This window comes from Lepisma saccharinum, chromosome 2, assembly GCF_977018435.1.
Source record: "Lepisma saccharinum chromosome 2, izLepSacc3.1, whole genome shotgun sequence".
NCBI lineage: Eukaryota > Metazoa > Arthropoda > Insecta > Zygentoma > Lepismatidae > Lepisma > Lepisma saccharinum.
This window is the reverse complement of record NC_139230.1, coordinates 183,078,861-183,105,496: the sequence shown is the minus strand read 5'-3', so window position 1 is coordinate 183,105,496 and position 26,636 is coordinate 183,078,861. Positions and strand designations below refer to the sequence as shown.

The 26,636-nt window shown below is 39.3% G+C and overlaps 1 protein-coding gene across 1 annotated transcript; it reads right to left on the bottom strand.

Moving 5' to 3' along the window:
- Positions 1-2,364: 2,364 nt before the first annotated feature.
- On the bottom strand, positions 2,365-10,826 carry LOC145980828 (uncharacterized). Its single transcript, XM_083113919.1, has 3 exons — positions 10,702-10,826; positions 10,282-10,333; positions 2,365-3,940 (listed from the first exon to the last, which is right to left on the bottom strand). The coding sequence occupies exons 2-3, from the start codon at positions 10,327-10,329 to the stop codon at positions 3,062-3,064; spliced, it is 927 nt and encodes a 308-aa protein (XP_082970045.1). The 5' UTR covers positions 10,330-10,333; positions 10,702-10,826; the 3' UTR covers positions 2,365-3,061.
- Between the last annotated feature and the right edge of the window lie 15,810 nt (positions 10,827-26,636).

Below are 26,636 nucleotides of genomic sequence, written 5' to 3'. Positions count from 1 at the left end.
CCATTACATCGTTATGGATACAGTTATGGTCGGAGGAATTTCCACCCCAAAATCCGCCAGATCTACGCAGATTGAAAAATGGACCGTTATATCTCCGAAGTTTGATGCAAGAATTCAGTTATGTGGTGCTTCCGCCAAAAGGTGAAGTCGTAAAACTCTCTCAATACTTATATACACTGTTTCACAAACAGTTGCAGATACCGACTCACCGCATTGAAAAACATTTTCCCAATAACAGATGGCAAAATATTTGGAAAAATTTAAATAAGAAATTTCTGGATACGTCAGTGTATAGTGTTTGGTACAATGTAATACATGATATTATACCAACTAATGAACGCTTACATAATATCAATATACTAACAACTAATAAATGCAACATATGTGGAGAGATAGACACCACTGAATATAGAATAGTAACATGTAATGGAGTACAGGAAATTTGGAAATGCCTAACGACATATCTAGGACAAATATGTCGAAGAGCACCCCAGTACTTTCAACCGTCGATGTGTACAAGACCAGATTTCACATATTTTCCAGAAAAGAAAAACAATGCAGTAATTTGGTTAATAGCTAATACAATATATTATGTATTTTGTAAAAAGTATGAGAGCAATAGCATTTTGTTCACACAGTATTTAAAAAGAACCAGATGGAAAATGTTACAATATCCACAAATGTATGAGTGTTTTGGAAACTACCTCAGTGTTGTTTAACAATAATTGTATACTTGTGGTGTGAAAGTGTAAACAGGTATTTAATATATGAAGAAACGTATATTTGTATTACAGGTACAACTTTTTGTTTACGCCAAAAATCTTGTATCAGATAGCGAAAATGGGACTCTTACTATATTACTTACTGTGTTCAAAATTCTATTCAATACTTTTAACAGAATTTATGTAAGAAAGCAGATCTATTTTGTATATATGCTGATAAAATAAGTCCTCCTAAGTAGTCGAGCGGGTTAAGGTGTTCACTCGTCTTGAGATCGTTCGCTGCGGGACGGCGTAGGTTCGAATCCGGCTCTGGTCGGAATTTATTCAGCCTACGTATAGGGCCGGTGGAAATTGGGAAGTTCCGAGTGAGTGAGCGAAACCTGGTCAAGAAGACCTACAATAACGGCTGGGGGTTCGTCGGGCTGGTCACCCGTCACCCCAACACTGGTCTGAGACCTCCACGCTATAACTGGTGACGGCGGAACAGTGTGGGAGGGAGACCAGCAGTCGGTAGGTAAGCCAAGGCCCTTCAAGGGCTGTAGCGCTGTGGCTTATTATGCTGATAAAATAAAAGTTTGTTAAAAAAAAGTCGGTAACGCATCTGACTACCATGCTAAAGGTCCCGGGTTCGATCCCCGGCCGGTTCAAATCCGGGAACTTTTCTAACGATGGAAGCGGCCCCGGCACCCGGCGCCCACCCAGCCTCGAATAACATGGGTACCTGGGGGAAACCCTGGGGGGTAAAGGCGGTCAGGGGCGTGATGCTGATCACATCACCCCCACTCACGACCGGATCAAGAAAGTGTGGGGCGTTACCCCCACACCCCCTATACGCCTTCATGGCGTAGTGCTATGCACAGGGGAGCACTTTACCTTTTTTTTACCTTTTTAAGTCAATTGTAACTTAGTGGAGTGTTGCATAAAAGAGTAAATTTTATTTTAGTAATGCAATAGTGAGTATATATTTAATATTTTGTCGACAATCGTACAAAAATTGCGAAGTGGTACAATATAGGCAACTCTCCCCTTTAAAATGAAGGATATTGAAATACCTTTGAAAACATTCCTTTATCAAAAACTATTTCGTTTCTGCTTTATGACATTTCTCATCATTTGACGTACATACAAACTGAAAAAGAAAATCGACATCCGCAGTTGAAATCAGCCCTACAGGGACAGGTCAAGTTTTTTATCGATCAGTGAGCAAAGTGATTGCTCAGCTACTTCGCGGTCAAATAACCTTTGCTAGTCAACGCTGCCCACTTGATCAAAGATACCGAAACTACTTCCTGGGTTTCCATAACTTCTTCCTTTTCAGGGAGGACATGATAATACCCAATGTAGAGGGGCCTCCCCGATGGCGCAGTGGATGCGTCGCCGCCTTGTAATCAAGGGGTACAGGGTTCGATACCCGGTGGAGGCACATAGTTGTTCGGATCCCACTTTAAACTGTAGGTCCAGTCCCGATTAGCCATACTGTGCATAAAGTGGAGTTAAAACATCAAATCAACCAACCAACCAGTATCCAAGGTACAGGTATCAAATGAATGTAATTGTAAATAAATATGATTTTTTTTAAAAAAAAATCAGCTGCCCATATTCTATAATATCACCATCAGGGGTCTAATAATAATAATAATAATAATAATAATAATATCAAAATTTATATAGTGAGTAATGTTCAGCAACAGTATATACAGCCAGGTAATATGGAAAGGGGCAAAATAAGTTTCATATATCACACTTAAATTACACATTTGTTGCTATTATGCATGCAAACTAACCTGGATTTAATTAGCTTTTGATGTAATTTTAGCACTTTAGACTAGGACTTATGTGAAGTCATTATTTAATTTTACTCACTTAAAAATACTGGAGATAAGTGAAATAATACTCTTGTCAGTTATATTACATAGAAAACAACAGAGATAGGCAAGAAGGACATTCAGATGTTGAGATATTCTGAAAGCAAGTATTAGGTCTACATACAATTTGTAAAAAGAAAAGTGCGAATTCTGAAATTTTAAGCAAAATGATAGATTATGTAATTATTATTTTTAAATTAACACATTTTCAATTTAGAACATTTTATACAGCACTTCGGTTATTCTAAAATAACCGGATTTTTTCTTAATGCTCTTCATTTTGTAATTGAATTCATAGAATACTTCATTTACATACTTGAAGTTACCACTGTATCCTCAATATCAAAATTCAAGTACGTAGAATTATTTCTAATTTTAAAAAGGTATCTTCTTTTCAATACCCACTCTTCCAGACCGGAATACATTTTAATTTATTCAGCCACTTTTGGTTCTATCGTTTCTAGGTCCTGAATTTCATCCACCCCTATTGCGACCTCCACTTCTGGATCCACTTTCATCAGAGTTTGGCAATTTTCCACCACTGCCTTCAGATTTTGGATACCCTCCACCTGTGCTTCCATTTCTTGACCCACTACTACCAGATCTCGTCCGCCAACCAGTGTTGGTACCTGACTTCCGGCCAGTTTCAGATCCCGTGCTTCCAGACTTGCCCCTATTTCTACATCGACATCCTTCACCTCCCGAACCCCCTTCGCCTCCGTAGTCACTCCCACCGCCTTCTCCTCCTCCGTAGTCACTCCCACCGCCTTCTCCTCCTCCGTAGTCACTACCACCGCCTTCTCCTCCTCCGTAGTCACTACCACCGCCTTCTCCGCCTCCATAGTCACTGCCACCGCCTTCTCCGCCTCCGTAGTCACTGCCACCGCCTTCTCCGCCTCCATAGTCACTGCCACCGCCTTCTCCGCCTCCGTAGTCACTGCCACCGCCTTCTCCTCCTCCGTAGTCACTACCACCGCCTTCTCCGCCTCCATAGTCACTGCCACCTCCTTCTCCGCCTCCGTAGTCACTGCCACCGCCTTCTCCGCCTCCATAGTCACTGCCACCGCCTTCTCCGCCTCCGTAGTCACTACCACCGCCTTCTCCGCCTCCATAGTCACAATCGGAACCTCCACCATAATCTGAATCACTGCCGCCGCCGTACTCGGAACCGCCTTCAGGAGGGCAATTGCATTGCTTGCCTCGTGTCCCTTGAAAGCCATTTCTTCGTCCTTGAGGCCGGCCACCTCCATTAATCACACCTCCCTGATATCCTGCTTGTCCTCCACGGCGTCCTCCTTGCCCCTGGTGACTTTTCTGGCCACTATTTTGGGGGCGTCCAGTGGTACTAGAAATCTGAAACACCGAAAATTACAATGTAATAGAAGGTGGATTGGAAATTTTGAACATATACTAATGGCATTCCTAATAAATGTAATTTTATCGTTCATTGAACTTTAAGTTGCTTTTTTCTTAGCAAGGAAAATTTTCTTTAGAACTCTTTCATATGACATACTACCTTACCAGGTGTAAGTGTAAATTAAAATTTGAAAATTTTGATATGCTAATATGAAAAATTATTGATAAATCGTAAGATACGTACACAATTTGATTAATTAAATATTAAATGCGTCTCTGTATAAAAAAGAATCTACATATTTTTATTGCGTAATATGATGTGATGTTGTTATGTACTTATAGAAGGATTAAGAATCTGGTCGAATGTAATCTCGATATTGAAATCTGGTTCATGAGTGTACCACAAATTTATGCAGGAAGGCCAGGACGTGGAAATGGTTTTAAACTCTGGAATACCATGCCATTTGTTTCATTCACAGACAATCGCCTCACACAATAATGATAGTACATATTCGGTGCCCTAGTACTTCCCTCAGTGAAGTTTTGATTTGCAGAGCAAGGGAGTAAAGTACAGGGATGAGCATAATTAGCTGACGGTTTTAAAATAGCAGAAATAAAACGAACACGTTTTACTAGAGCACATTTCGTAAATGGAATCAATTCTTCACTTCTTGGAGATTACAAGAAACAGAAACAATTATTCTGTGCATTTGTTGGAGATTAATTCAAACAACACAAACAGATAGTCACGCTACACAGTATTGGATAATTTTTCTGAAGTTTAACATCCATCACACTTTTCAAAACACCCTTCCCAATACTAGAGACTCCCAGATAGCTTAGTGGTTTCGACGTCGCCTTGTAATTAAGGATCCCGGGTTCGATACCCGGTGGAGGCACATAGTGGTTCGTATCCCACTTTGAACTGTAGATTCAGTCCCGATTAGCCTATCTGTGCAGAAAATGGACTTAAAACAAAATCTTCTGCTGCTTTCCAATACTCTCAACTGCTCGCTTGATAAGACTCCAACACTGTGTTGCATCAAAAGATGACCACTTGAAAAACATTATTTTCGGTGACTATCTGCTTGTGTGTTTGTGTTGTTTGAATTAATCTCCAACAAATCAACAAATTAATTGTTTCTGTTTCTTGAATATTAATCTCCAAGAAGTGTAGAATTCAATCCATTTACATAATATGCTAATATGCTCAAGTGAAACGTGTTCGTTTCATTTCTGCTATTTAAAACAGTCGCTAATTATGCTCATCCAGCAAAATTTATTTGACAGCTAATTACTCAAGCGATCACATTAATCACTCAGCGGCCTATTACTTGACATTACCTAGATGAGTGAGAAACTGGCCTACTGTTTTGTTATGGTAAACCAGTTGGTTTCTTCTCAATGAAATGCTATTTAATGGCTGGGGAAACATTTAGTAAAGCCATTATAGTGTTTAACGGATTTTCTCACCAACTATTTACGTTCATCTGATTTTTAATGTACTTGTGTTTGAACAACATACAAAGTAAATAACTAAATAAACAAGAGGATTAGATTACGGGATGTGAAAATGCAAATTTCAAATCCGACCTATATTTGACACTCTCATGCGAGATGACTTAAATTTTCTTTCGTTTTCCAGAAGTAGTTGCAGTCTTTCATATTATCACTAACCATCAAAAGAGTTGTTTCCTTTAAGAAACTTAAGATTTATAAGCTTTTTCTTACTTCTAGATCAAATCATCAATATCAATATACTAAATGATTCGAACTTCACCCTCTTTTTGTAAAAAATAAATTACAAACAAAACATTTACTATTAGATCCGTGAATTTTAGAAAATCAAATGGGGGTTAGGGGGGCTCGAGTCCCCCCGAAAGTTTTCAGTTTACACTAGATAAAATTAGGTTTTTGGTTCCTTGTGGTGTGAAATAAAATAAAATGAGGATCATTTAAGGAGATAAATAATTATCGAGGAAAGTCGGAGAATGTTATTTAATCCTATTATTGATAATAGCACGTATCCAAGTTGGGAATCAGGGGGATCGAGTCCCCTCCCCCAGGAAATTTTTCAGTTTACGCTAGATAAAATTATGTTTTTGGCTTCTTGAATAATGTGACGATAATTTAAGGAGATAAATAATTATCGAGGCAAGACGGAGAATGTTCTATAACCTTGTTATTGTTAATAGCACGTATCCGAGATGGGAATCAGAGGGCTCGAGCCCTCTTCAGGATTTTTTTCAGATTACGTTAGATAAAATTAGGTTATTGGTGTTTGAATAATATGATGATAATTTGAGAGTAATGATTATAGAGGCAAGATGGAGAATGTTCTATAACCTTATTATTGTTAATAGCATGTATCCAAGGGGGTGATCAGGGGGCTCGAACCGCCCCTTCAGGAAATTTTTCAGTTTACACTGAATAAATTTATGTTTTTGTCTTCTTGAATAATGTGACGATAATTTAAGGAGATACATAATTATAAAGACAAGACGGAGAATGTTCTATAAACCTGTTATTGTCAGTAGCATGTATCCAAGGTGGGGATCAGGGTGCTTGAGCCCCCCCCCCCCCCCACACACACACACAAACAGGAAATTTTCAGTTTACACTACATAAAATCATGATTTTGTCTTCTTGAATACTGTGACGATAATTTAAGGAGATTCATAATTATAAAGAAGGAGAATGTTCTATATAACCCTGTTGTTGATAATATTGCACGTAAACGTTTCTTGCACTTTCGGTGTTGTCGCAGTGAAATTTTTGGAAGCTGCACAACAAAGGTAGCGCCACAAGTAGAACGATTCGTTGTAATTTTTAATCTCTGGAAAGCGCGAGAGGGAACGTTCTTGAATAAGAGAAGGAGTGGAACTAGTGGCAATATTAACGAATCGTTTTACCTGCGGAACGTTCTAGAATATAATGAGGATATAAATATGCGGCTTCAATTTACCGGTTGATCTGTACAACAGAATCGGTTAATGAGACTTCAGAATTTTCAGAGTATGGCAATTCATACAGTCGATTAGTGCTCTGTGTGTCCATTGCTTGCTTTGTAAGATCTAGTGATTCGAAAATAAAAAGGACTGAATATCGTAAAGTAACGAAGTCTACTAGTTCGGGTCCAAAGCTGAAGACATTGACGACAGCGGAACTTCCGGAGCCTGAGTGTAGTGCAGCTATAATTCAGGTCGAAGGCCGAAGAGATCGAAGGTCTCCTTCTCTAAAGTGAATATTTCAGCGGTTTATTAAAACAGAAATAAGCTTCACAGATCAACTGAAAATCAAAGTTTTGAGTGATGATTTAGTTGTGCCCGAACAAAATTTCATGTATGCAGTCCGAGAATTTCACGGCATAAAATAAATAATTTTGTTTAAGCCTACTGGGTTCGCACACACACAAATACTTAACTGCCATGAAGGGACAGCCGAAAATTTTATGAATGTCGAGAAGAGAAAGCAAGAAGATGTTGCACATGTAGTTATTTTAACTGAAATTGCAGGCTCTACCAGGACCCGAATCAGGTCTCTGGCATACCATGCCATTGCTATACCAACTGAGCAATCGAGCCACCCTTGACTTCGACTGAGTTTGCGCTAAAATGTATAGGCTACATAGTACATGTTCTGTGTATGTCAAATTGTAAGACGTTACCTGTTTTATTAACAAGCACAGATAATAAAAGAGAAAGAAGAAAACTGAGGGGCATTCCTACCGGTTGTGGAGACATTTCTCTTCGGTGGTCAACACGAGCTGCCGCTTCGAGGTGACGATGACAGTGGCCTACTAAGGAAGATTTCACACTGTGTTGCCTGAGGATTTCACAAGTCGAACGTTGGTTTGGTTGGTTTTTCCATACGTTATGTATCGCGTATCCCTTCGGTCTGAAATCTACTTAAGTCTTTAAGATCCAAGTCACAAGGATGGAAATTTAGGGCTTTGTTAAGGTTAGGTGCGAAGGCAGGCGAAAGCACCCTAAAGGATAATATCCAAACCTGCAGGAAGAACGCATTTTACCTAAGTCTCGAATACGAAATGATAAAAACTTCTGGTGAGTTGTGTCCGAGATAAAGAATGGCGTGCCCAGGATTATCGGTAGGGAGACGGGTTACGAATACTATTTGTGGTAGTCAGTCCTCATTTTGCCATCTTTCTCTGTCTTTGACGTTCCTTTTTTAAGGAATACTGGATCAAATGGGGTTATGACCCCATCAATCCTCCCTTGGGCACGTCACTTGAAATAAATAAGTAAGCATTTGAGCATATTTGGAGACAAAACATTAGATGTGTTGGGAACGGAAGGGTTTTCAGAGGCCTGAATATGAACAATTTAGTGGGTTTCCGCTTTTATAAGAGCTGCAAACATGGGAGGACAAGACACATTAGTGGTGTTCAGGCTCGAATCAGAGAAATATTTGAGAACTTTCTGCGTCCACCTCGCAGCCCACAGTTTGAATCTCGCGTTGTAGAGTGAATTGTCCATCCCGTGCATGTGTAACGGCTTCGTAAAAATACTCAAGACGGCTGATGAGAAGAAATGGACAAACACACACACTCAGATGGTTCTGGCACACAATTTTATGGCATGGAAACAGGGCAGTCGAGTGGTAAAATACGTTCCGATTTCACGTTCTGTTCAGGGGATAGTTGCTCCCCATTTTTTTTGCCTCTTAACCCTAGGCCTTGTCTACCAAGAGAAAGTAAACTTTCCTTGAACCCCCTCCCCCCGTTTTGGAACCCAATTGCCACCACAGGCCTCATTTTGAGGTTCTATCTATACCCCTTAAAAAGATGATGTTCAGCCCCCCCGAAAGGAATTCCTGGATACGTGCCTGGTCACAGGTATTTGATTAACATTCAGTTTATAGACGTCACTGAAAATTTGAATATTGATAAAATTTTCCGTAAACAAAAATGGAAAATGTGTCAATGTTTTCACAATTTTAACAAAACTATTTGTCTATATTCAAACTATAGGCTATGCCGTTGAAGTATGGAATTTATTATATACTGAGAAGTATGTTCGTGCATGTGCGTATGTGTGTTTATAAATTGGCTGAAACTGGAGAATCCTTACATTTTAAAGTGATCACACACACACTATGCATCTGTGTATCTTTTGTAGTATTAAGGTTCTGCACAGGGCTTCCCCGAATGGGATAGCAAAGTATTAACGTCATCGCCTATTTATTAATCATGGAGATCCGGGTTCCATACCAGTTGGAGCAACACTGCACAATGGTTTGGATCTCATTTTATACTGTAGATCCAGTCTCTAAAAGCCTGTCTGACCATAAACAGAAACACAGATAAATATTCATCATCGAATTCCAAATTTGTAATATCTATATTATTATATATTTCAAACTTTTTTTAAAAAAAATGTGGCCACCATAAATGTAAATTAGTAATGTAGGGTACTTTTACGAGTAAAGTCAAATTTAATGAATAATGAATATTCTTATTGACTGACTAAAATTATATCAGATTCACTGACGTCGCACCTACACCGAATGTAATCATCAGAAAACTGATAATTTTATGTTCAAGTAATCGTTACATTCTTTATTTGTGTACCACTGCAGACATTATAACTGATTTTAAAAAATGATTATAATTTGCAAGCATGCAGGAAAAACTCAAACTCATTGATATATATGAGAAAAATATGTCCTTTAAAATTAAGATCCTTATTTGATCAAAACGTTCTGTATGAAATTACTGGATAAATTTAAATCTCATTCCAGACAGATTTTTATCAACGGATAACACCATCGAAGAAAATATAGAATTATCGGAATGGATAACATCCACTTGAAACACAGTTCTGAAGGTGTAAGAGTAAATGTGATCAAAATTGTCACAGCATTATGAACTTTGTTACATTATTTTTCTTTCCCAATCATTATATATATTTTTTTACGTTATGTCATCTTTTGCCTCCATACTTATATTTACACAGAAGAACATTTTTGAAAACTTACTTTGAGACACACCACACATATTCCTACAATTAGATGACTAAAATATATCATTACCGACGGGTAAAGATTGTTTAGAAATACTTTAGATACCATTATAAAATAATATACTGCATGCTAATGTGGGGCGGATGAAGTCAAGGTGATATCATTTCTTTGAAAGACTTAACCATCTAAAGTTGAAGTGATTTGTTAATTTTACAATTCCGAGGAATGACATTTTGGAAAGTGCTATTTGTGCGCTTTAAAATCCAAGAGTAATAAAGTTCTATTTAATTCCAAAGTAATAGTCCTTTAATACATTTACAAACTACTGCTTTAAGTAAAATTTCAGAAAAACTCACCAACATCATGACCAGAAGGAGGCCCAAGATTTCTTTGCACCAAGCCATGGAACTGTAAAAGATAATGTAAACATAGTGGATAATGGCTTCTAACAGTGCAATTAATGCGTATGAATTTGCATAGCGTAAACAGTGTGATAGTATGGCTTGTACAGATTCATAGTGTTAAGCATTGGCTTATCATTTCGGAAGGTGCTATTTTTATAACTGTGCTAATTACTATGCCTGCAGTCCGGAAATTTTACTACTTGAATAGTACAAAACTTGAATAAATTCATTATTCAGTCATAGAAGATATACTGAAGTTTTATGGTTTTCAAATATTGAATTTCCTAATTTTTATTGAAAACCTAATTCTGATAGTCACAAGAGTAGACAAACAAACCTTTTTAAAAATTAAAACCACTCACTAGTTCTTACCTGTGACAGCTTCCTTACTTTAGTGGAAAGAACCTGGTATGTACGTGAAATGTAACACAGACACATAAGTTTATATAAAACTCTGTAAAGCGGAACTATCCCACACGCACAAGTGCCTTACATTCATCACATCACGGAAGATGTTTCTAATTTTACTAAATTGGACGTCAGAGCGCGTCTGACGCAAACGACAACTACACAAACTTGAAAATAACCGGATGAGTAGGACATCTCTTTTTGAAAAATTTCAATGCCCTGGCCTTGGACTCCATCCCTTTTGTCAACTTATGGTATCACTGCAACAATGCCTCGTCTCATTTCGGGAAGTAAACAGCACGTAAAAAGCGAAAACTGGCTATTTTTCACACACTCCTCAATAGATAGCTCTTGTTAATAGAGGAAGAGTTTTGCGTCAATAGTGGAAAATGCACTGTGACAAGTCACGAGGTACGTTGCTGCGGTCACTTCTGCGGAACAGTGGTAGCGTAAGAAGCTAATGAGGCATGGGTCCTAGGTTCAAATCCCGTGTAAAGGTCGAAACACACGGAACTGGATTTCCTAGTTGGCGCTGGACTGGCTACCTGGCTACCTAAATGTTTGACATATTTAGTTGAACAAAATACATTTTATAAATGAATTCTTCTAATTTCATGTATGAAAATACCACCATACCCGAGTTCATTCTTTAATCGTTGCATTCTTTATTTGTGTATTAAGTTCATTTCGAGCCAATTTCTAGCCCATTATTATTTTAATTTGAATTTTTAATAACAAGCGGCAGCTATTTTCCTACAACGTGCCTCAAATCGCTAGTCCATCATTTTAGCTTGTCTGCTCTGTGCAGTGTCTTGTGGGAAGAAAAGTATACCGACAAGTACGGTAAAACAAGTATCCTGTGAGGCGAAAACTTAGTACATGAGCCAGCATCACACAAGTAGTCCATGCCCAACTGGAAAATTCAGCAGGAAGTCTAGTCTTGTGTGATTCAGGCTTAATGTACGGATGATTCATTGTTTCGTCCAGTCATCTGTTTATAATTTCATTATTTATCCTTGTCGTCAGGAAAATCAGAGTTAGGTAATCAAGTTTAATTAGAATTAAACTCTGGGTTTGAGTAAAGGCAAGGGCAAGGATAAACCCATGCGTTTCTTTGGAAGTCTATTTAGTCTAAATTCATGTCCATTCAACCTTATCGTTGACTAAAGAGGTAGGCAAGTGACCTTAAGTAAAACACAAGCAAGTGCGAAATTTTTCTCAAATGGGTAATATACAAGGGGAACAAATTAGGGTATGGAATACACAATTTCTGGCTGTTCTAGATTATACCTGGTAATTACCTTTTAGGTAAAAGTAAAGTCCCCGTGCATATAGCATTATGCCATGAAGGCACATTTAGTGTAATTAACTAAGAAGTTTTAACTGGCAAACTTAACTAAGTTTATACCTGAGAATGGGGAATTGTAATCACAAGGTTCCTAATTTGGGTAAAAAAAAAAAACATTTCAGTGTCATTCTGGATTAGTTTATCTATGCTTAAAGTGAACTTGAAACTTTGTCAACTCTCTCTCTCTCTCTCTCTCTCTCTCGCTCTGTGTGTACTGGAGTTTTCCCTTTTAGTCCAGTTTATGCACAGACAGGCTAATCGGAACTGGGCCTACAGTTTAAAGTGGAATCCGAACAACTATGTGCCTCCATCGCGTATCGAACCCGTGACTCCTTGATCACAAGGCGGCGACGTTCCCACTGCGCCGTCGGAGAGCCCCCCCCCCCCCCTGTCTGTATATATGTATGTCTGTGAGTATTCATTGTTGCGTTGCTAGGAATGAGGTTTATTCTTGTCTCCCCATGGCGTAGTGGTAATGTCGTCGCCTTTCAATCAATGGGCCACGGGTTCACATAATAGTTCGGATGCCACTTTAAACTGTAGATCAAGTCCAGCTAGCCTATCTGTGCAGAAAGAAGACTTAAAACAAAAATCAAAGCAAACATTAATTACGTTTTTTTAACCATTAGGTAAAAGAGTGACACGGGAGGAGATATGGAAAATGAACGGGGAAATGAGGGTGAACGGAAAATCTGATAAATTGTTATGCAGCTATTTTACAGTTTCATAACTTACGACTAAAAACCAAAGCTGGTAATCTCTAAAACCTTATACTCGATATGCATTCGGAACATGCGTCCATGAGTCAGGAACAGACACACAAAAAATCTCTAATGATCAACAATTAGTCTGATAATTAGCATCCCCTTCCATGTCAACAACTCAGCAATAACGAAGGAAGCGCATGCAAACATAACGAGATTCATCTGGTGAATCATTTATTTCGTCACATAATTATCGTTTTCCTAAGCACTTTTCCCTTGGTACTGAATTTTCATTTCTAGCCCATTGTTGTTATATTCACAGCAGCCTTCCGTAATTTTATTATATAGTACTTGTAATTTGTAAAAAGTACATGTCATCAAGTTATGCTGGAAAATTATTGTTTTCGATCCATATCTTTATATTAATAAATTGCTCTGCACCTTCATATAATATTGGGTAATTAAGAAAACGAAGAAATGAATATTTTACTATGTACGCGTATTTCAAGTTTCGATTATAATATGTACAATTGTTTTAAATAGCTAAGCACCAATTGTCATTATCTTTGCAAATATCGAAAATTGAATATTCTATATAATCGGCCCCCTTGATTAAGTTGTTAATGTAAGATGACATAAAACCAGAAGTCCTGTGTTCGATTCACATCTAAGGTATGGAAGTTTGCTTCTTTGGTTCAGTTACAAATTTTGCTAATACTAAATAATTATTATGCGGTACTCGTTTATTCAATTTACTGAGTGATTTTGGCATCAGCTTAGGTCTCACATTTTTCTCACCTCTTTTGTTAATCACGAAGATAAGGATGAATGATGAACTGAATGTTGGGACAAACACAATGATAAATCTGTGCACTGTCCAGGGTTCGAACCTGGGATCCCAGGCTTCGTTGCGCATTACTCTGAGAACTCTGCCACGGAGGCCCTGCCCCTCTTGTTTGTTCTTTTTCATTTTTCATTGCTGAAATTAGCAATTGTTGTTGTTAAGGAACTTGCGTCTTTACAGTAGATGAGAGGTGCAAATACCCTTAGTGTTGGTTCATTTAATGATCTAATCAATATTTCGTTCACCACTAGAGTAGTCTCCTGATGGAAGAGCAAATGCATCTTTTCTGAGAATCAAAGGGTCCCAGGTTCGATACCCTGTGGAGCCACATAGTGGTTCGGATTACATTTTAAAAATGTAGGTCCAGTTCCGATTAGCCTTTCTGTGCATAAAGTGGACTTAAGAACAAACTCAAACAAACTCATCTTTCTATTTAGTTACTAGTCTGAAGTTGGATTTAAGTTCTTGGAAGCAATTTCAGTGGTTTTAAATCATAACAGCAGCCTCCCAGATGGCATAGCGGTAAATGTGTCGCCTTGTAATCAATGCGTCCCTGGTTCGATCCCCGGAGGAGGTACATTGCACAAGGGTTCGGATCTGACATTAAGTAGGTCCAATCTCGTTTAATCCATATGAGCATAAAGTGGGCTTGAAACAAAGTACAAAGCTACAAATAGCATCTCTCACTAAATGTGAGATTCATTCAAATCCTCTCCCTCGCCTCCCAACCACTTATGTCCACATACTCCACCATTAGTTTGGTATAATGTTTGTGCTTAAGACGAAGCACATCTGTGAAAATTCCGGGTCGTGCTCAAGGATTTCAGTGAGGAATTTGAAGTTGGCCCAACGGCAGCAGTTTCAAGTGGATTTGTTTTGTCAGCTGTGTTGACAGCTACCGGGATCTGAAGAGGAATTTGTGAATTTCTGGAAGTGTTTTGGGAACTTGCGAAGGCAGACAGCTTCTCTTCAACCAAAATTAGTTGTCATCCTTGTCGGGAGGAGGAGAAAGGGCTAGGAAGTTCCTTCGGTTTCTTGGCAAAGAAAACAATTCATGTCATGGGAACATTCATTGCAGGTGCTCAGGTGATAAGTAGAATGTCTCACAGAATGAAATTTGTTCGCGCTCTACTTCCTCTTCTTGTAAGTATATTTCCTCTGCATTTAAGTGTATACGTTTCCTGAAAATAGTGAATGATTGAGTTTTTGTTGCGTTTATTCTTGTTTCATTGTCACATATACACTGTGTAAATCTGCACAACATTCCGTCTGAAAAATGAGGATCGAGTTGATAAATTGAGAAACAAAACGAGGGGATGCACCAAAAACCTTCTGACTCACCATTAGATCCGTGGACATACAGGTCTAGATTTTAGAAACTCATCAGCCAGATAAAATAAATGTCATTGGCAACTATGAAGCAATAAATGAGAAATTGTTGTAATGTAAACTTTTGTTGTGCCATATTAAGCCACAATCTTCAATACACGGACACGACGCAACACAACTTCCAAGGGAGGATTATGCTGACGTCAGTCTGCAACGTCAACAGAAAGGGAAAGAGAGCGAAGGCAGGGAGAGCGAAAAAAACAGACTGTAGCGTGCGAACGTGGCGGACCCGTTCACGGGGAAAGACAAGCGCTGATGCCGGGCCGTTTGCCTCCGAGTCTCGTAGCGAATGACAGGGAATGCTCTGTACAATATTCTGCATAACCCAATTACAGAAATTTACTCTACTTACGTTGTCAGGGGCCGTAATTCTTGCACTATAGAAACTCTGAACGGTTTTAATTTTAGTAGCTTAGTGGCTGTATGTGCTGATGATTTTGACACGCCCATCTCCTGTGAAACACTGCGTAGAGGTTTATTTGGAGAACGTTCTAACGCTGCACCAATTTCATCGAGTTTTGCTTCGGTTAGAATCCGTCGTTTTTGCTTAGGTGTTTTAAAATTTAACGATCCAGTTTCTCGTAATTTAAGGACAAGATGTCTAACCGTATCTCTACAGTATGTGGAGGTAAAACGCCTGGGAATTTTTGTCGAGTCTGTTTTCACGGAAGTATCATACATAAAAATTATTTGTTCTAACGTGAACCTTGAGGCTAACATTCCAATCGTCTCACTGACACAACACACATACACACTGCAATAACAGAAACAAGTAACGGCAAGTAACCAAGAATAACACTCTTGCGCACAGTACGAAATTAACACGCTCTTGGTTTACATCTGCTCACCACTATATTCACAGCTCTGTCTTCATCTAGTCGCAAAGGAACAAAAAACTCGAGCTCGGAGTTTTCGGATTGCAAGGAAGCTCACGAAAACCATTGACTTTTAACGGTTTCATCTGCAGCGTAATCTTGATACAGTGTTGCACATTCGAAACCTCTAAACGATCCCCATCGACACAAAATTCTTTCAAGGATATAAACTTAAGCAGGACGTTACTGGTCAAAACTATGATTAAAATATTTTATTATCTGTGGCTCTTAACATAGTTTCTAAAGCGTATTTATTTGTGTATATAAGGGCAGAACTTGGATGAATTACAGAAGAACTTTTGCGTGTTATAACACAGGTTAGTGCTCGGTTTGCAATATTTATATAAATGTCTGCATAAGTTTATAAAAATAAGCGGGCATTACAGGCCGCAAATGTCGGCATCTAAATCAGCGTCGCCCGCCACGCTTCTCCCGATCTCTCGGCTGAATATCGAAATTAACGCACGGTATTTCCTCATGTTTATATTACATTGTGTATTTTGAAAAAAAAAATATATATTGTGTAGCACAATCTAAATTTTGAAAATATATTCTAGCAACTCATTACTGCAAGGGCAGGGGACACAAAACTGGTTTTGATGCCACTGTTTTTTTAGCTGGCGTGTATTAAAGCTATAACGGCATCAACCTGTAAACAAGATGTCCCGGATTCGATTTTCAGTGGCGAAGATTTCTAATGTAAAAAGCATCCAGTAGAGATTAGCCTATTGGTGGTGATTGTTTCTATACTATACTTTATATATATATATAAAGGTAAAGTGTAAAGTAATGCCCCACACTTTCTTGATCCGGTCGTGAGTGGGGGTGATGTGATCAGCATCACTCCCCTGACCGCCTTTACCCCCAGGGTTTCCCCCAGGTACCCATGTAATCGGCGCTGGGTGGGTGCCGGGGGCCGCTTCCATCGTTAGAAAAGTTCCCGGATTTGAACCGGCCGGGGATCGAACCCGGGACCTTTAGCATGGTAGATATATACCAACGAGAAAAATGTTACTGAAATATGTTGTTTGTTTTGAAGTCCTCTATACGTTTCCGTAGTCCGTGGGCGCCACTAAAATGACACCCTATGTATATATATATATATTTGTGCCAGCACGTCATTACTCTACGTTATATTAGTGTACTTATGTTATAGTTAATAACTATGTAATATGTATGCATGCTATTTAATCTCACTTATATTTATATTCACATTATTTATGTTATATTAATGCCTCTGTAATTGGAGATATCCTTTCTCTGTAGAAGGCAAATAAATAAATAAATAAATAATGATACCCATTCTCATACTTTTGGGGAATTATGCCATGATCTGGGGGGACGCGCCATTGACCTTGGGGGGGATGAGCACTCCTGTACATACCGCTTCATTACGAAATTCCTATGCACAGGGCCGGATTAACCAAAGGCAACTGGGGCAATTGCCCTGGGGCCCCCACCAAAAGGAAGCTGTGAAGGGCCTCCACCATAAAGATCTTTTAACCAGCTTGTGAAAAATTACGTAAGAACTTGTATTATAAAAATAAAAAAAAACAATATTGTCGTATGTCTACACTCTTCTGGATCCAATTGTAGCAATTGTAGCGGTGTAGCTCTCAGTCGATCTATTTGTAGATATCTGAAGTTCAGTATATTTTATACCATGGATTGATTTGGCTGTGGTGTGGAAATGAGACACACTTATTCAAACAATCAATTGCCCGACCCTGTAGCCGAGTGGTTAGCACATCGCGCTGCGACGCCAAGGGTCCCGGGTTCGAATCCTGGTCGGGCTTGGTTGTTTGTGAATGTCCATTCATCAATTTCATCATTTCATCACTCATCCTCATCTTCGCAAATTAGCCAAGAGGCACAAAACGCGAAGTAAAATAAACTAAATCAATCAAACAATCAATTCTCAGATAGTATTAAGATAATAAATAATCCTACCAAGTATTTAATTTTCTTTCGTTAATAACATCGTATTATAACTGTGAGTTTTTCTAGGGAAAAAAAATTGCAACTCCATCAAAAATTACATCTGCAGCTCGCGAGCTTGTGAGCATCTACGAGGAGGATCTGGAACCCTCGCTAGAGAATGAGCTGATACAGTTTGCACACCTAGTAAACAGTAGCAATGTCAAACATCAGGAAGACATCCCAATAGAACTGTATATGTATAATATTGTATGTACATTTAACAATGTCGAAATTCTCTTTAGAATGTATTTGGTTATAATGGTAACAAACTGCAGTGGAGAAGGATCTTTCTCAAAAATGAAATTAGTAAAAAACAGGCTTCGTGCTGCCATCAGACAGGATCGCTTATCCAATCTTTGTTTATTAAGCATTGAACATGAACTTCTTCGTGAATTGGACTTCGATGATATAGTAGATGAATTTTCGGCGAAAAAGGCAAGAAAAGGGTGTCTCTACAAGTGTTAAACCTTTCGGACTTTTCTTGAAGAAAGTGAAGATACTACAATTTCCATAATGAACCTGTCGGTAATTATCCAGTAGATGGACCGTGCATATGTAGTGACATACTCTTAATTGTAAATAATATCATTTATAATAAATTATGTACGTAAGTACAGTCTACTTACTGCTCAGTTCTCTGTTTCCGTCTGAACCCTCTTAGTATTTACTATATATTGTAGTTACGGTGTTCACTGTTCATAATATACTGTAGACATTTAGATGCAGGATTTTACTGCTGCTATAGCACTACAATTTTCGTCCTGTAACTTTATTTTACTGCGCTATTCTCCCTGCAAACCTATATGTTCGATTGTGAATGACTACTGACTCTAAAATCAGGTCTACATTTCAACTGCTGAAAATTGGTGGTTAACATATTGAGCTAATAAGGCTCCTACTTAAAAATAATAAAAAAATGGAGGGCCCCCACAAACCTTGATACGGCCCTGCCTATGCACGTTTCTATTTCTTGTCTATAATGTTTTTGTATGCATGTAACGTAGTGAGCGATGTGGGTTTCATTTACAATATGTGCTTATATGTTTTTCCTTAACAATTACGTCACACCCTGCGTACTACGAACGTTGATGTCATAAGTAGACAAGGCACAGAAATATGTGAGTAAAAAGAACCAAAGCATAAGGTAGCTTCACGAATCTGACAGTAAAGACAAACAGGCGATTCTGATCTTTATTGACTTTATGGATTTCAATGATATGCTTTCTACAACACTACACTTTCATCAACACTACAAACAGCTGTGAGCTTACAATTAACATTTCGTAGCAGTTACATACAATTTAATCCAGTCTACACCATTTTAGCTAGTGTGAGATTGTTTAAGGCCCGGTCCACACTGGCGGAAATAATGCTTAAAAAGTGCTTAGCGTTTCAGCACTCTTTAAGCATCGGTTGTTATGGCTGAAGGAAGTAATAGGATCGGTCACACGGACTGACTAGCCTGCGGATGCTGAGCCTTTGCAGCATTATGTAAGCATCGCCCATAGCGGACAAAGTACTGAACGACGACTGGGACTGCTAATTCTATTGCGTCTTATGGTATCGTCCACACGAGCGGAACGTCTGCTGGGCTGAATGATCACGTCACGCGCTTTGTGCATTGTTTCACACCACGTGGTGCTGAGTTCTAGCGTTGTGTTTCTGATAAACATTGTTTGTGCAAGTGAAGATGGGTGATCTAAATATAGATAAATTAGACACAGAAGTATTTATTATGGAAGTGGAAAAGAGGCCATGTATTTGGGATATTCGGTGTGAGGAATATAAAGACAGAAACAGAAAAGATTCGGCGTGGAATGAAATTTGCTGTACTTTGTTACCAAACTTCGCAGAGCTTTCAGATGCAGAGAGGAAATCTGTTGGTATGTTATGACTCATGTACGAGAGCTTATTCATAACACACGACATGCAAACACATTAATCCGGATGAGTAATTTAAAAAAGGAAGCTTACAGGAAGACGTACCCCAGGAAATGGAAATGGAGGCATCCGAATAATTCCCAGTATAAACCAATGCTGACGGTGCTGAGAAAGAGCCTCAACCTCATCCAGGGACCGCTGGAAGGTCTTCGACAAATTCGAAAAATGTACCAAATACCCTAAATTAAGATCTAAGAAAATTGACCTTGAAGCAAAGCTTATAAACTTCTTAGACAACCCCCCAGTGCCCCATCATCAAGTTGAAGATGAAGATAGGTCATTTTTGAAATCCTTGCTGCCTACTCTCAGAAACTTTGACATGACACGGATAAAGAACTAGAGTTCCGCGCAGAGGTTCTACATATACTGCAGTGCATCAGACGAGCGAAGCTGGAACCAGTCCATGGTTTGTAAGCACAATATCAAGCAAACATACAGCCTCCAAAAATGCAAATGCATTGTACTCATATCAGACATTTCACCAACGAGTTGGAGGTTCATGCTATCAAGCTTTACCACCTCAAATCGGGCAGACGCAATTTCAACAGCATGGAGGAGGATCTGTCGTTCATCACGCGAGCATGACAGCCACAGAACCCACAGCTTCAGTATCCAGCCCAACCACTGGACCTATTGATACCCAGCTTGATTGCAATGCTTCAACAATGGGTAGTACGCTTTCTCCGTTCTCAGATCATACACAGCTCTACTAATGAACTTTCGAAATAACTGTAAATTCAATCATTTCTAAAACGTATTAATAAATACTTATAAAGATTTTACTTTCACGCTTCTGTTTGTAAAATTCTATTAGGAGAAAGTAATGTTACTAATAAATCTGTGAACGCTAATAGTTAGTGATAATTTTTGGCTATATCTCATTAATTAAAAATAAATTAACTTACCTGAGTGTAATGGCAAGCATTTAAATTGCAGGTACAGCCATTCTCATGTTTGTATCGTTCTTCTGCAGTGTGTCCTTCAGTGCATGATATAGTTAATCGAACCTTGCAGTTGACATCCTGAAGTAGTTAAAAAATTTAGATTCATCTCCCCGAAGCTGACCAAACAACAAATAAAAAGCTCCTTGTGTCAGACGGCAACTAACTATTGGAGGTACCCAATACTTTCTATTTTTCGTGCGTTTCTTTATTACTTGCAGCCCTAAGTACGCTAAGTGACGATCATCCATGTTCACTGGTAAACTAGACGCAAAAAGTTTCCGCTGAATGTCGGCATTTTCTCTGCATACCTTTACCGACACAATGCGGATAGAATGCTTAGAAGTTAAGAACTTTTTAAGCATTCTTTCCGCCCGTGTGGACTGGGTGTAAGTTATCTGAAAGGCTCAAATATGCCCCGATCTGATACGTTGTATCTCTTCAAGTTCAAATGTTTTTCCCTTGCACACTTCTGCAAGTGGTGCACAGAGCAACCAATCAAAATCCTTGTTATGCGTAGTTGCCGATAGGATCTTGTCTTGTTACGTGTTTAATCCGATATCTTGGCATTTTCTTATTTTTTCTAGTGTTAAAGTGTATGCAAAAGTGGTGTTGTGTATTGTAAGTGCAGTGTTTGTGTAATATCTCGTGTAATTTGACAACGTATTATTACATAGTCGTAATTTTCATAATTCAGTCGTGCTGCAAAGGGAATCCAAGTGGACAGTACTGATTGTAGACATGGTTTGGTTTGGTTTGAGTTGGTGTTTTAAGTCCACTTTATGCACAGTAAGGCTAATCGGGACTGGACCTACAGTTTAAAGTGGGATCCGAAACACTTGTGCTTCCACCGGGTATCGAACCCGGGACCCCTTGATTACAAGGCAATGACACTACCACTGCGCCATAGGGGAGGCCCTGTAGACATGGTGATGATAAGCTAAGTGCTACTTCGTCTTTCTCCTCGTCTTTACCAATTGAAGGGAAATGAGGTTCGGACTGAAGGTAGGAAGAAAAACATTCATATCACTTGAATTTGAACTTATTATGATTGTCGTTTTGGCGTCTCATAAGGACAGGCTTTATAGTTCTTACCTTGCGTTAATTTTACTCGGTGTTTTGTATTACCAAAATGACGTAATCCTGCATTACATAATTTACCAAAACGGATCGTGAACCAGTTATTGACGGTTCAATTTTAATGTGTTCCCTTGCGACGTAGCTAAATATTCTATTTAGAAGATTAATTTTGCCTGCTTTCTAAAACTTTCCATGTAGTTTTCGTACGTTTCTCTAAGCCCGAGAACGAACCGTAATCGTTGTTTATTGTTTCGTGTCGCCAACATGTCTGCCGCTTCGATACTCGGTGGAAGTACGTAGTAGTTCGGATCCCACTTTAAACTGTAAGCCCAGTCCTGATTAGCCTTCGTGTGCATCAATTGAACTTAAAAACAAACTCAAACAAACACACTTGGCTGCTATATTGATGTTCAATTATTATGTGTCACGGGCTCTTCTAAGCATACCACCGGAATGATGCATATTTCAGTTATGTTATATTTTAGTTATGGTAAGAGGCTAACCCCGTATAATGTGACGGGTGCAAAATAGCCTTAGTGCTGACACACCCAAAATTTTAAATTAAATTAAATTAAATTCAAAGTACTTTCAGTTTGTTAGATATTTTTAAAGGTGAAATACAACAAGTGTCGGGATTATAAAGTGATTCTTATAAGTCTCTTTAGATGAATCTCATAGTATTTAATGTGCGGACAAAAGTAAATGACCTCTTAGTTACCGGTGTTTATCATATCGTGCTGTGAAGCAAGTAAATGTTGTTTGAATGCTTGGAACGGCATAGATGTTTCTAGTAGAGATGACTGCAAAATCCAGATACCAGATATCTGGATTTAAAATTATCCGACTTCCGTTTCGGATGCAATGAATAATTCGGAAATCTGGATAGTCAGAATATCCAGGAAATTCGGATATCGGATAATAGGAAAAGGCGAATATCTAGTATACAAGTGTGGGAGAGGTGACAAGATGGTTGTCAGATCAAATGATGAACATATGTTCAGCATTCTTTCCCCCACGTCGGAGGTCACAGGTTCGTCGTCGAGTTAGTGGTATATTTTAAATTGTATTTCATTTATGTTTCTATCCAGTCCCTGTGGCGGAGTGGTTAGCACATCGTGCTACGACGCTAGGGGTCCCGGGTTCGGATCCTGGCCTGGGCACGGATATTTGTGAGTGTCCATTCATCAATTTCATCATATCATCACTCATCCCCACATTCGCAAATTAGCCAAAAGTGGCACAAAAAGCGAAGTAAAATAAAGCAAATCAAAATCATTTATGTTTCTTTGGTACTACGGAAAACTTTGTGCATTTATGCAAAATTTAGTAAGGCAGAGATTGCTTTAACAAAAAATAACCCATAGCTCTACAGCCCGTAAGAGCCTTGGCTTACCTACCGACTGCTGGTCTCCCTCCCACATTGTTCCTCCGTCACCTGTTATAGCGTGGAGGTCTTAGACCAGTATTGGAGTGTCGGGGGATCAGCCCGACGAACCCCCAGCCGTTGCAGGTCTTCTCGATCGGGTTACGCTCACTCACTCGGAGCTTCCCAATTTCCTCACGATGGTGGGTTGCCACCGGCCCTATACGTAGGCCGAATAAATTCCGACCAGAGCCGGATTCGAACCTACGCCGTCCCGCAGCGAACGATCTCAAGACGAGTGAACGCCTTAACCCGCTCGACTACGGAGGAGGACAGAGATTGCTTTAAGCAAAAAAAAAAAAAAAAAAAAAAGGTAAATATTTGGAGGATATGCCGAGAAACAGCAAAACGGAAAACTATAAACTTATCCGAATAATTCGGATATACGAATAGTTCAGATTTCCGAATAATGGTATATTTTGGATATGAAAATCTGGATAGAAAAGTATCCGATATCTGGATAAAATCTTATCCGAATTTAGCCATCCCTGGTTTCTAATTCATTTCTTTCATGAGTTCAACGATGGAATTAACCTACACTCTATCCCGACTCTCTCTGCAGCAAGGCCGCGCATAGCGACTGAAAATGGGAGGGGGTGGGGGGAGAATCGAGTGGACAGAGCGAAGCAATACTCACTGCTGCAAAGGCTGGTAACTGCAGTCGCTTCCCCCTCCACGCAATCTCTTTCCCTTTCACGTGTTAATTGGTGGAGCCGTCTCGCGTCACTACTTGCGCAGAGATTTGCTTTCGTTAGTTTGCTCCAGAGATAGCCGGAACAGAGTATAGACAGGTAGGAACATGATATAGCAGTACCAAAATAGGAAGAACAAACGTTAAAGAAAATCTGGACAGGAAAAAAATAGGTAGTTGTATATTCTGAAACCAGTGCAAACAATTCGACGAAGCTTAGGAATTCCTAACCACAGCCACAGGATCGGAACAAAAACCCCGGAGGCGAGGAAAAAGCCTGTCAGGGTTTGCAAGACAATTGGAAAGAAGACAGAGAAGAACAAGTGTAGAAAGTTTGGAAGAGTCCCTCGCCTCCAAAGACCCGGAAGGTGTTTCTGTCTTCATTTTTCCACCTCTGCGCAGCCAAGAGATGTTGTTGAATTTCCTCGGTGTTATATTTCTCAGTTTAAGGCATCATGAGAACATGTCACGGCATTAGTGAAACAGAACTGTAACGAATTAACACGTCATACAGACACCTCATCCATTGTCAATCTCAGAGGGAAGTGGCTAGTTGATGACTTTAGGGAAGTGAGGGGTGCCAGAACTGTGAAAAAGTTTTCCTCAATCTCAGAACTGCAAGTGGCCACCCACATACAGTGTCGTGTCCAGGATTTTCGTAATGGAAGAATGAAAATGGTGTCAAAAATTGGGATTTATGTCTTCTTTTTAAAGTAGTCAATTCAAATTTTGCTATCTTTTCCTGTATTTCACGATATTTTTAGAAGTGCTGACCTCCGTTATATTTGACACACCATTGTATGTGTATGTGAATGTCTCTCCATAAATTTCATCCAAATCATTATTCATCCCCATCGTCGCAATTAGCCAAAAGTGGAAGAAAAGCAAACACATTTATGAGAAAATCAATCATATGTTATTTTATATCGTTATTGGGGGGAGCATTATCCCTAACAGGGGGAAAATTTACCTCTATTTTCAGGAATAGTGAGAGTCTAGAGGGCGGGAAAATCCGGGCAAATCCCGTTAATTCGCAACTTGGTCATACCAAGATGGCTTGTCGTTTTCGAACATTCCGCTCCTTTCGAACAATCTTTATGATATTACAAATTGTGATAAGTTGTATGCGCTTAAAATTTCTTCTACGACATTCAAGTCAATCTTAAAATGATTTACTTTCGCTGTTGTCTAGATATTTGAGCGGTTTCGTGGCACCGTTAGAGCACGGTTAGATGTTCTTTGCTGTGTTCTAACAGTTCACGAACACAATCCCTCGGCCATCTTTTCCCAAAGTGATATTGTAATTGTCGAATATATTACCATATATAAACAGTGGCGTGTCAAATGGCGGGGGTTGGGGGATTGTGGGGTTCATAATCGCCTTTGGCCCAGCATTACTATAAAGACTAAACGTAAAAGACAGGAGAAGATGGAAAATGAAGGGTTGACAACTAAGAAAGTACACGTAACCAAACCTTTCAAAAATCCTCGGCACACCATTGTCTAGAAAGACTATTTTGTGGCAAGTTAATCTGGCTTATACTCTATCTCAGGAATCTCTGAAGCAAGTTCGCGCAGAAGGATAGGTATGGTATGAATGGTATCAATTGTTTTAAGTCCACTTTATGCACGGAAAGGCTAATCAAGACTGGACCTACAGTTTAAAGTGGAATCCAAACCACAAGGTGCCTCCACCGGCTATCGAACCCTGGACCCCTTGATTCCAAGGTGACGACGCTACCACTGCGTTGAAGGATACGAAGGAGGTGGGCGGAGTGAAACAGTACACGTTGATACAAACGGCTGGGAGCTGCAGTCGCTTTCCCCCTCCAGGCAATCCTGTTTTCTCTCACGTGTTCATTGGTCGAACCTCTCTAGTCACTCCTTGTGCAGACTTTCTTTCGTTAGCTAGCTCCAGAGATTCCCGGGACAGAGTATAGTTGCAGACGTGATAGGTGAACCTACAAGAAAAATTACAAGACCCTAGAATGCATTTTGCAAACTAAAGAGACTTTGCTAGTCAGAGCAAGTGTAATCCTCTGTGGGACATGTGTTGTGTGCTGTGCATGTGTGATTGTGATTGTCCTGTCATCAATTTCAATTTATCACCTTTCATTCATTCTCATCTTCGCGAAACCAAAAGTGGCAGAAAAGCAAAGTAAAGAAATGAAATACATAAATCAATCAATCAAAGAAAATGTCCAGGCATCATTGAGACTATTACGATAGTGAGGTAGGGAACTGACGCATGTTTCAATTTGTATCAACAAAGTTGAAAGCTCTTTATAAGCCATTTAATTTTATTGAGAACATGTAACTAACTAACTAACTAACTAACTCTCTAGCCTTCTTAAACCCGAAAGTTCATGGCTGCAGCAACACAGGCCTTCCATCTTCCCCTATCTTGAGCAAGATCTATATAATCTTTTCCATCCCTACCGATTTCCATTAGGTCCATCTCGACGTTGTCCCTCCATCTTCGTCTTGGCCTTCCTACAGGTCTCTTACCATCAGGTTTCACCACACGAATCCTGTAAACTCCTCTTTCCTCTCCCATTCGTGCCACATGGCCTGCCCACCTAAGTCTTCTTGATTTAATTATTCTAATAATATCTGGACATGAGTACAAATTATGTAGTTCTAAATTATGTAACCTTCTCCACTCACCTGTCTCCTCATCCCT

Bases quoted from the DNA above. Each gene is read 5' to 3' on its own strand.
- LOC145980828 (XM_083113919.1), bottom strand. From the start codon at position 10,329: ATGGCTTGGTGCAAAGAAATCTTGGGCCTCCTTCTGGTCATGATGTTG. The intron at 3,941-10,281 runs GTGAGTTTTTCT...TCGGTGTTTCAG, and splicing joins TCCTTCTGGTCATGATGTTG to ATTTCTAGTACCACTGGACG.